At 45.9% G+C, this 11,793-nt stretch overlaps 1 protein-coding gene across 3 annotated transcripts in view; it reads left to right on the top strand.

Moving 5' to 3' along the window:
• LOC115942550 (disabled homolog 1) overlaps positions 1-11,793 on the top strand; it is a 1,065,325-nt gene that overhangs the window by 1,000,948 nt on the left and 52,584 nt on the right. For 2 of the 3 annotated variants that reach the window (XM_081818492.1, XM_081818493.1), the window contains 5 exons: positions 641-772; positions 1,400-1,519; positions 1,989-2,027; positions 3,574-3,639; positions 10,044-10,103. In XM_081818492.1, coding sequence (XP_081674618.1) covers positions 641-772; positions 1,400-1,519; positions 1,989-2,027; positions 3,574-3,639; positions 10,044-10,103 — 417 coding nt within the window. The remainder of the gene's footprint in view (positions 1-640; positions 773-1,399; positions 1,520-1,988; positions 2,028-3,573; positions 3,640-10,043; positions 10,104-11,793) is intronic. The other variant, XM_081818494.1, reaches the window with a different exon arrangement.

The raw sequence follows: 11,793 nt of genomic DNA, 5'->3' as shown, positions 1-11,793 counted from the left end.
GTATTAAAGAGGGCACATTCTTCATGGAGCACTGGGTGTTATGCACAAACAATGAATCATGGAACACTTCATCTAGAACTAATGATGTAATGTATGGGGATTAACATAAGAATAAAAAAAACAAACAAAAAGGTGTTCGTTCCTTTAGACACTGTCACCATCTGTCAAGAAAGGGTGGCACCCACACACGTTTACAGTTCTGTGACTTTGAACGGCGCCCCAGTATCCGTACAGAGTGCCACTCTTCCAGCACAGCGTGCAGAGGCCCGGGGTGTGGGAGTGTGTTAAATATCACACCAGCGCTTTGCCTGGGCCGTGTCCTGAAGCGAGCTACAACCGGAGCCTGCCCCACTGAATTATCCTGACTGGCCCTGGCAAGCTGAGGAAGCCACTGCCACAGATAGATGCACCTTCAGCATGTGAGCAGTCCTGTTTTTCTCTCTGGTCACAGCACTAAGACCATGGAGGGAAGCCTCCATCTCTCAAGGGCAGGCGCGGCTCTTTTTCCTTCCATCTGGACCCAACAGCTTTTTCCAAAGCCCTTCGGGCCTGTTCACACGTAGCTGAAACACATCTCCTATGGATCAACAGCTCGAAGGGAAAGTCTCGTGAAATATGCTCTTCCTTTTGTCTCCACTAGGCCCTTCAGCATCATCATGCTGTTCACGAAATTTCCTACATTGCAAAGGACATCACAGATCACCGGGCCTTTGGATACGTTTGTGGGAAGGAAGGGAATCACAGATTTGTTGCCATAAAAACAGCCCAGGCGGTGAGTATCCCCATCCGAGGAGGGCTCCTCTCCTAGTAGCTTTAGGGGACAGTGCGTCCGGTCACGCTGTGGGTCTTTGAAGCCCGCCTCTGATGTAGGTCGAGACCATGCTGATGCTTAGGCGCCCATGTCCAGAGCATAAATAGCCTCGGAGCAAGGAAACGGGGGGCTCAGGCCCATCCAGTCTTCTTGTTGTTTTTTCTAATATGTATTTTGTAATGACTAATTATTTTCCTTTCTGATTAAGTTAGATGGAGGCACCGCTATACAAGTAAGTTTCCTTGTGTTCATAGCCTCATTTAAAAAGAAAATAAGAGAAAACAAATAGCTGTTTTGCATAAGGCCTGCCCTAATTTTATTGTATTCGAAATTACTAATAAATAAAAGCAGTGCCTTTTATGCTTATGATTATGAATTTGCAAATATAATTAGTTGAAGAAATGAACTTTAGCCTAGATGCAATTTGCTAAACCAATATAAACAAGGTAGAATTAATTAAAGATGGAATGCTTTCAGTTTAATAGGAACAGGAAGGGCGGGGGCTGTAGCTGGCAAAAAACAGAAACAGGCCTCTCTGGCTCAGGACGTTTCCCTTACTAATGCACTTTATACCCCCTTTTACTCCAGGCTGAACCTGTTATTCTGGACTTGAGAGATCTCTTTCAACTTATTTATGAATTGAAGCAAAGAGAAGAGTTGGAAAAAAAGGCACAAAAGGATAAGCAGTGCGAACAAGCTGTGTATCAGGTATACCCGTGAATGTCTCTGAGCACTAGAGAAGATTGGGACTTAAAATAAACAGACGCGAAAACTGATAGTCAGGGCTTGTCCTCCTGCTGCCAAGTAGAAATAAACAAAGTTGAAAGGTTCCCGTGTAAATTACAGGCACCGAAAGCACACAGTTAGAGATGATCTTTTATTCTCTGAAATCCTGGACATGTTCGAGAAAGTGAAATTTTGAATTCCAAGGAAGATTTCCGGGAGAGGAGAACAGAAAGACACAATTGCTTTTGCTGTTGTTAAGGGTGGGGGTGGGGGTGGCTACAAGATGGCTCGTTTTTCCTTTGTGGGTTGTTTTGTACTTGAAATGACCCAGCAGCCTCTCCCCTCCAGAGCTGGTTTCTTTACTGTCCTGTAATTTCTGAATACAGTTTCATACCTCTCCCTTTATTTATATCCTCTGCTTCTCAACCTCCCTTCTCTCGCTCTGCTGTAGACAATTTTGGAAGAGGATGTTGAAGATCCTGTATACCAGGTAATTTCTGGAAGCCGTCGGGGTTTTTAGGGTCAGGAATGGCGAGGCCCTTGCTACAGACACTTTGCAGAGCTCCTGAAGAGCCCCTGACTGCAGAGCCTGGAGAGGGACGGAGATTAGTTCCCAGGGTGAGGGCTGGGTTTCCATGAAAAACAAACAGATGTTTGGCTGACATCCATTACGTGAGATCTGGAGATACGCTTCTCCCTTCTTGCCCCTGCCTCGGCCCCCTCCACAGTCTATAAATATGCAGAGCTGGGTGTTTTCGGGAGTGTCTTGAATATTCCAAGTTCATTAGGAGGCTTCTCTGACTTAGGAACCAGGGCTGGGGACTGAGTTTTGGTGACTTTGGAGTACAAGCAGGGCAGTTTGTAAGTTTGGGGAAGGCTGTGGGGGCAAGTCTCTGGCCCCTCTGATGAGCCAGCTCATGCCATGGGCGCTGTTGGGAGGAGGGTGAGGGAGACCCTAGAGACGTCCTAGCCCATAGATTTCCCTGAACTCTGCAAGGTTGCAGCCCAGGTGGGGCCAGAGACATGACTTCTCTTGGATCCAACTATGTGCTCTGTACAAACAGATGCAGAAAGAAGGGAAGAGGAGGCCTCCCACCACAACCCCAAACCCACTCATGCTTATTCCTAAGGAGAGAAAGCCAAAAAATGGACTTGTTGGACATAAAACCCAAAACTTCTATTTCTAACCGGACACACCTGGGTTGTGTGTGTGTGTGACACATGCATTGTTATTCAGTGCCTATTTCCACATAGAAAGCTGGTATAGCTGTGACAAAAATAAAATAATATGGATAAAATAAGTAATATAATACGAATAACTTGAAGTAGAAGTATCTAGCCTGTGTGGCTTTTAACAAAAGCCAAAGATGTGCCCAACGGCATGCCCTCCCTCTAGAATGCTGAGGGTGAGGATTTGTCTAGATATGAGCTCGTCCCCTGGCTAACTGACTCACAGAGACTGAAGAATATTGCCCTGTTTGAAATGGCCCAGTCCTTTAGAAGTCTGAAACATGCACAGGAAAAAAAACAAAACAAAACCGATTTTCAATATTTAAAACTCAGAATGTAAAATCAGGTGATATCTACGGGATGAGGAGGTTTGTGGTTTGTAAGCACTTCCGGGCCAAGTGAGGATGTTGGGCTTGAGAGAAGCAAAGGGGGGCAATTGCTATTACCCAGATTACAAAGTCGGGCCACTAGATGTTCCCAGGAGATGTCATTCGCACTCAGCAGCGTGGCACGTGCAGATATTATTGCGAGCAAATGCCGTCGCATGAAGAGGCCACATCTCCAGAAAGATACGCGGGGTCCCATGCCCTCACAGCCATCAGACCCTTACCTTCTTCCTTAGAAAAGGCAGGAGTGTGCAAGGCACGTGCAGTGTTTCAGTGATCCCCTTGTCTCTTGAAGGTGTTTTCTGCTGCAGCTGTTTCTTTAATGCTCACTGTGATTTGTATCCTAAATTCCAAATGCCTTTTTTTTCCCCCTCTCTCTTCTTCCCCTCTGACCTTTCCTCTCTGGCCGCACCATAATAGTACATTGTGTTTGAGGCTGGACACGAGCCAATCCGTGATCCCGAAACGGAAGAAAACATTTATCAGGTATAAAATCGCTTCTCTCTCTTTCCATTGCGCCACTGCCTCCTTCCGTTGCGCGGACAGGTCCCCAGAACCTGGGGCACGCTCCTCACAGGGTCTCTCCATGCTCTAGGTCATCCAGGCTTGGTCAAATACCTTCCTCTGAATTGGCTTTTACCGATTGACCAGTAGTTTCTACGCCTTATTGTAGAAATGTTCAATCGCCAGTTGAGTGCGGTGTTTTAATTGTTAATGGATCTTAACTATTTTCAGTGGACTCAAGAATCAAACATTCCATTGGAATAAAGTAATCCAGGAGGGTCCTTCATTTCTCCAAAGAAGGTGCTCATCAAATTTCTTTAAAAAGCCAACTGCACTACTGAAAATCAAGGACAAATTCAAAACGCTGTTGCAAAACAGCACTGGGAATATTAACTGAATAAAAGAAAGTACAGCTCAAGGTTTCACCCTTCCTAAAGGGAAGGTAAATTAATATTCTTAAATGTCTGCTCATGTGAAGAGCACTGCACACACTTTGTGATTCATTTAATTCTGACAAACATGCTATGAAGTAGGTATTTAATCCCGCTTTTACAAGGGGAAACTGAGACTCAGAGACGTTGAGTAGCTTCCCGGGGGCTGTATAGCTATTGAGAGCTGAGATCAGACCCATTGTGAGTGAAGGCAAAACTCACACATCCTCCCCCATGCTTTTCCATCAAAGAGTTTGAGAAATTGCACCATAGCAACACATCAAACAAATATGACAACATCCAGTTTTTCACTAATTAGAATTTTAGCCTGAATTTGAAACATAAACATTATGGAAGAAGGAAAAAATTTATTTAATAAGTGATTTTAATTTTCTTAATTTACTCAGTTGTGCGGTCTGCTTTTCTGCCTTGGGCATGCATTACTTGTGTAATAAAAGTAAAACAGATTTTCAATTTCTGTCTAATGCACAGAATTCTAAATGACCAAAGTATCACATCAGCTCTACCAACAAGTCGGCTTAAGCCAGTCCCATGGAGTAATAATCGAAGTATTTCTATCCCCTGGAACTGTCTGGATTGGATGCAAGTGGGAGGTTGTGCTCTGAAGTTTTGTTTAAAATCATCGCTCACAAAGTTTCCGATCTTTACACAGAGAACTTACATATTTGTTCTCGGTGTCAGATTTTAAATTACTACAATCTTGTGGCGTCTGAATATGCGGCCAAAGGAGCCATTAACCAGTCATCCTCTGAAGAAAAAACACCTTTCAAGACAAAATTAGGCTTTTCAGCGCAAGGTTTCTGAATTCCAACTGAGCAGTAGTTGGCGGGGCTCCCACTGTACCCTGTGGGGGGACTGCTGGGAGTGTGGGACATCCTGTGTGCAGGAAGAATTCCTCTAGGCTGGCAGAGAACTGGGCTCTGGTTCTGGCCGCATCACCACCTAACTTTGGCTGAGTGGTAGTGGGCAAGATACTTGCCCTCTCTGAGATTCCCTTTCCCCAGTGATAAGGTAGGGGAGTAATTTCTCCGTAACTCACACTTGGAATGAGAATGAAGCAAGATCATGTGAAGGATGTACAGAAGAGACTCTGTCCTGGGTCACACAGTGTGTGGATTCAGGATCTTAGTCCAGGTACCAACTCAGCCATTCATCCAGCTTGTCGAGTTCCTTTCTGTCTCCGAGCCTCAGTGTACTCATCTGTAAAATGAGCAGCTAAGACAGAAGAGTCTCTACGGGTCCTTTGCTGCTTTTTGTGACTCATGCCTCATCACAGGACAGTGATTCTTTAGAGAATCATGTTGGCTTGCTTTACGGGGCAAACAAGACTCTTAGAAGTGGTGTGTGTGTGTGCGTGCGCGCGCGTGGCCTATAGCTACTTAACATTTATTGAGTGCTGACTGTGGGCCGGCTCTGTGAATGGGATCTACATGCAATATCTTATCTCTCACAATAAGACTGTGTGGCTTGCGCCGTCATTCCCACCTTACAGACAGAACAGTGGGGCTCACACAGATGAGGTGCCTTGCCCAAGGTCACAGAGCTATAAGACGTGGCCCCCTCACTCACAGCCAGGTCTCTCTGACCTCAGTAAATAAATAAATCCCAAGGTTCTTTTCAGCTCAGAATATCCTGATGCAGAGTTTCATGATTGGATTCTGTGTAGGTATCAAGTCACTATCTAAAAATCACACTTGTTTTAACAGTTCTGACCTCCGGATCTTCCCGTCTGTCCATCATTAGCAGGAAGGTACCATTTAAGGAAATGAATATTTTATCACCCTCTGTTCTCCTCTCTTGCTTTGCCAGTCAGCTGAGCCTCAATTTGCTTAAGGAGAGATAAGCTCTTGGGCCTGAAGATAAGGCTGGGCTTTTAAGGAGCTGCGATTAGGATCTGGGCTCCTCTTTGTGTTTTAAGAGCCTAGGAGTGAGTGTTCCATAGTTATTCCTCCTGAGTAGATTGCAGTGTTTCTTATTCTTCAGCTTGGCCCAGGGTGGTCTCAGATTTTCATCTGTTCCATTTTGTGGAACGAGGCAGACCTTATCACTGGGACAGACGAGGCACCTGGGGCCTAATCCTTGAGCTGTTTTGTGGTCTTGGGCGAAGTACATAACTTTTGTATTTCAATCTCCTGGGCTATAAAATGAGGGACGCTATGTCATCTGCTTCTAGAAGTGATGTGAAGGTGTAAAGCGCTTGGTACATAGTAGGTTCTGTGTAAATGTTGGTTCCCTTTACTTCCTAAGAATGTCATCGGTACCCGATGCTGTTCAAGATGTCTTATGATGATGTATTAAGTGAAGTAGAACACGACTTGCTCGCCTCCTCCTGTCAGAGAGCCTAGCAGAAAGTTGCAACCTCACCTGACTTTGCTATTTATAACCCCCGCGTAAGGGAGGGAGAGACTCTTGAGTAAATGTAACCTCTCTTTGAGGATCAGTAGTCTCATTTTCCAAACTGGATTAATAATAATAATTGTCTTTCTTTTTGCGTGCACCAGAAAAAGTTATCCGTCATCTTTTGTCAAACAACACAGAACCTTGCGGTACAAGGGTTTTTACACCTCACTTAACGTTGACCCTTGCAATAACTCAGGAGGATAAGAATAGCTATGATGACTATCATTTTAAACCGTAAGGAAATCAAGTCCTGCAATTCAAGGGCTGGGCCCAAGGCCAGAGCCTTGGCTTCTCAACCCGGTATTCTGTAGCACGTTAACAAGCTTCCTGCGCCAGCAAGACCGCAGCCTTCCACACAGGCATTGTTCACGTTCCTTGGTTCGAAAATCATTTTTAATCGCCCGTAATGTGTCAAGTATTGTTATTTTAAAATGATAAGTCTCTGCTCCTGTGTCACTCAACCCTTCAACTGCCTCTCTAACACTCTTAGGATGTTGCTGAGCTCAAAGTGTCTTCTGTACCTACGGTGGTTAACGTGTAGCTTTGACAATAATCCCACATCTATTAACTCCTTCATTCAAAACGCAGTTATGGATGGCCCGCCTAGCGTGTGCCGGGCACATGGGGATGGGCTAGACCGTGGCGTGGTCCTGACCCCCTGGGAGTTTCTAAGCACCCCCTTGAATGTCTCCGACAGCTAGGTGAGAAGACTGAGATTCGGAGAACAAAGGGACACTCTGAGGTCCCACAGCCTGTGGCAGAGCTGGGATCAGGAACCAGATCTCCTGCTTCCTTTTGCTTCAGAACTGTTCTCACTCGCTCTGCAGTGTCATGTTATGAAATGGTCTACAGGCAGAAGGGACCAGCCAGGTAGCGAGGAGAACCCGGACCAGGCTCCCTCTGGTCTTCATCCCTCGGGCACTTCTGCCAGTGTTCTGCCCTTGGCACACACATGGTAAACGTTTGATGCTTAAACATTGCCTGCGTAACTCGTATTTACCGATGGGGAACAGGCTAGTGAAATATCTGTCCTGCCCTAGCTTACAGCTGCAGTGTGGTTTGACAGGTCCCACATAAGATAAAGCACATTTTATGCTCATGTGAGTAGCCCGATTTCTTTCCCACCTCCCCCCAGTAAGACAAGGAGCTCCATTCCATCGTGGGCCATATCCAGCTTTTCGCCATCATTGTCCCAGGCAAAGCACAGAGCACAATGCATAATAGGTTCTTGGCCACTTTGATTTTTTAGTGGAAGGCTGTAGCAGAGGTTACAGAGGGTATAGAGGAAGGCTCCCACCAGGTAGAGAGCCAAGCAAGGCTCCCGAGAAGACTTCCCAGCCGACATAAATCTTAAAGGACAAACAGGCAGATTGATATCTCACCCATGGGAGAGCCAAGCAGCAAAGCTTTTTCAATTATGCATAGTTTGGGTTTATCCATCCTGCCGCTTCTCCTCCATTTGCAGGGATAATTGAGAGTCAGCCGCGGTTCAACTTGCTAAGTGCCCATAGTGAGCCGTGAATTACGGGGAACAGAAATGCTGTTCATTTTGCGCAGGAAAGGGTGAGCTAGTAAAAATACAAGTGTGGGCTGGTAATTTATTGGCCCTTGTTAACAAGGGCTCGGTAGGCATTCTTAGAGGATTTCTTTTAGATGGTGGCCGGTTATCAGGAGCAAAGAAATTACATTCTTCATTGGCTACCTGAGAGCTGAGGTTTGCAAGAGCAGCTCAGAAAGTGCATTTTCTGCATCTCCATGCTCTCTCATAGTCCTCTTTTCTGCAAAAATGTGCACAACCTTTTGAGAGTGTAGAATGTGATGTCCAAGAAAAAGAAGCAGTGGGAACAGCTATGGGGACGGTGGGGACTGTCTGTATAGTGTCGTAGTTAAAAGGCCAAGTGCCAGGACTCCAACTCTGGCAGCCCCGCTCACCTGCAGAACCCCTCCTCTGCTTCCTTTTCCTCCTCTGCAACACAGTTGTCATCCTTACCCAACTGCCTGGTCCCAAAGATTACATGAGAATACATGTAAACACGAACATTCAGAACAGTGCTTGGCAGACAGAAAGCACCCTGTCAATGTGAGTTCGTGCCTTGTCTGGTAGCCAGAAAGAGCTGGGTTTGAATCTCATCACTTAACTAGCTTGGAAGCTTTGGAAGAGTTTCTCTAACATCTCTGAGCCTCACTTTCTACTATGTAAAGTGAAGATTCTAATACCGAGTTCTTAAGATTATTATAAGGATTTGAAGTTAAGCTGATGAGAGTGGAAACAGCAAAGGGGACTTGAGGAATGAGCTGAAATTCCTCCTTCTTCATGTGGTAGAGTTGGCTGGTCCAAGCCTAAAAGACACTTTTTCCGTTTCTTCACTGTTGCCCACATTTCTGATGATACATTTACCCAGAAGACATTTACCAAATGCCTACTGAGCTGCAGGCACCTTGCCTGCTCTTGAGGAGCTCCAAGTCTCGTGAAAAGGAACACAGATTAGCAGACAATTGTAAAATCACTACAGGCTGAGGCATCTGATGGCGGTGTGAGCTGCCCTGTGCTGGGTGCTGGGAAGCATGAGTGATTGCTTTCAAGCCAGAATGTTTCAGTGTAAAGCCCTTGATTGACTCATTAGAAAAGTATTCAACATGTCTACTGTTGTTAGTGTTAGGACAGAATACGTTCTTATACTTGCTTGTATAATGTATTAGTGGTGAAAGAAGCCATCATTCTAACACTTTACAGTATTTTAGGTCCTAATAGTTTTTATTTATCATCTCTTTTCTCCTTTGATCCCCACAATAACCCAAACGAGAAGCAGAGCCAATAGCACCCATTTTATAATGGTGAAGCTCAGAGGAGCTAAGTGACCCGCACGGGGTGATAAGTTACCAAGTGGCCCAGTAAGACCAGATGGATGAGTCAGAGGAGAGAGGGAGGGAAGAAAATACAGATACATATTAAAAAACAATTGAGATTTTCCGGATTCTTGTCTTACGCTTTTCATGCCATTGATGACCCCTTTTCTTGGAAAAAAAACTTGTGGTGAATATCACGTGGCTTGTCTACGATCCCAGCAGAAGCCATTCTTGATACTGAGACCTTGATATTTGCTATATTTTAAATAACCTGGATCTCAGTCTGTGCACCAAGCAGCTTAAGCTCAGCCACAAACTAATTTTAATCACTTCGCACAAGTCAGAACACTTTTCTGGGTCCCATTTCTGTCTTTGGTGAAACAAGGATGACTTTTATCCACCATGTGACCCCTGAGGAGACGTCTCTGCAGCCTCCTGTTCTGTGATTCTGTGAGGAGCCCAGTGGCAGAGACCCCCTGCAGACATTAATGAAGTGATTCACACACTCCTCCCTCATCCAGCTGTCCCTAGGGAAGGGGCCTGGCCTGCCTTTGATTTGGGAACCTCGGGCCTCGGGGGCTGTTCTCCTCCACACTCAGCCAGCCTGGAGTTGGAGTGGGGTTGCTTTGTTCTTTGAAAGTGGAATATCAAAGTGTTTTGACTGTGTTGAATTTGGTTTTTCCACAGGTTCCCACCAGCCAAAAGAAGGAAGGTGTTTATGATGTGCCAAAAAGTCAACCTGTAAGTGTAAGTATACCTTCTTTCTTCTGCCAGGTTCCTGTAACCCCCATTCATGTGAAACTGTGTCTACCACCTGAGGAAAGAACCCCTCTTCTGGATATAAGTGTCACAACTGGTGACATGCTAAGAACTCCTCAGTGAGTCGGAGGGAAGGAGGCATAAGGTGGAAATGGTGGGGCTGAGGAAGAGGTGCCAGTCTGGACCAAGGTCTGGCCCCATGAGTGGCAGTGAGTTGAATTGTGCAAACCACTATGTCTGAGGGCCTCAAGGTCTCAGGTGTGCAATAGCAAAAGTCTCCCGCCAAAGACTATGTTATACATGGTCAGATAGGGGGCAGTGTCTCGATCCTGGGAAGAGGGTTGCCATCCAGTTTGAAAAGTAGTTGACGGGTCTCAGAGGGACAGTCGAAGAGCTGGCCAAGGCCTTTGGCGTGTGTGAGGGTGCAGCCAGTGGACAGACCACTGTGAAAAAGGCCATGTGTAGTGGGCTTTCTAAGAACTCAGGAGGTCCACTACCTCTAGACCCCATCAGCTGGAGGGACTCCTGGAAATGGGAAATCTCAAGCTCTGTGACACTGCCCCATGCCACTGCGAGGCCAGGCTCATATATAGGACCTCCAGGTGGCCCTCAGAAGGCAGCCTCAGAACTTTTGCTCCGGAGGACGTATGACTTGGCCACGGCCCCTGTAAAAAGAACTAGGGTATTTAGTCACTGTTGATCTCAGCTCAGTAATGAGTAGAAAGAACACAGGCTGTGAAGACAGACCCTTAGAAATTCCAGCTCCAACCCTAATCGGACTGTTGTGAGGCTGAATGACGCTATCTGGGACATTGTTATTGGTTCTGGACCCCACCCTGTGAGGGATTTTCAGAGCACAAAGGAATCCTAGGGAATATGCGCTCATCAGAGAGGCACACGAAAATGTCCTCATTTAATCTAATCCATATGCTCTGTTGAGGGTTTTACATGAATGTGTCCTTTAATCCTCCAAACAGAAGGCACCCCTGCACGTGTGTTGTCATTACAAGCGACGCACGGCAAATAGTTCTCACCGAGCCGGGGAGTGCAAGTATGCTAGGTAATTGCACACCTCCTCTGGGAAGCCTTCTTTACCCCAGAGTAAACCTCCAACCCCCCCCCCCCGCCCCTGGAGACCACTGTGCTCCTCTTTGCAGTGATAACAATGCATTGTTACTTTTTCTTAATGAATCCATGTGAGCCCTTGACTTCGATTTTTTTTAATATTATTATATTATGTTAATCACCATACATTACATCATTAGTTTTTGATGTAGTGTTCCATGATTCATTGTTTGCATAAAGCACCCAGTGCTCCATGCAGTACGTGCCCTCTTTATGCCCATCACCAGGCTAACCTATCCCCCCACCCCCGCCCCTCTAGAACCCTCAGTTTGTTTCTCAGAGTCCATAGTCTCTCATGGTTCGTCTCCCCCTCCGATTTCCCCCCCTTCATTCTTCCCCTCCTGCTACCTTCTTCTTCTTCTTTTTTTTTTCTTAACATATATTGCATTATTTGTTTCAGAGGTACAGATCTGAGATTCAACAGTCTTACACAATTCACACCGCTCACCATAGCACATAAGCTCCCCAGTGTCTATCACCCAGCCACCCCATCCCTCCCACCCCACCCCCCACTCCAGCAACCCTCAGTTTGTTTCCTGTGATTAAGAATTCC

The sequence above is a fragment of the Leptonychotes weddellii genome, chromosome 4 (assembly GCF_054177405.1).
Source record: "Leptonychotes weddellii isolate Sample4059 chromosome 4, ASM5417740v2, whole genome shotgun sequence".
Taxonomy (NCBI): Eukaryota; Metazoa; Chordata; class Mammalia; order Carnivora; family Phocidae; genus Leptonychotes; species Leptonychotes weddellii.
This window is presented reverse-complemented; position numbering and strand designations above follow the sequence as displayed.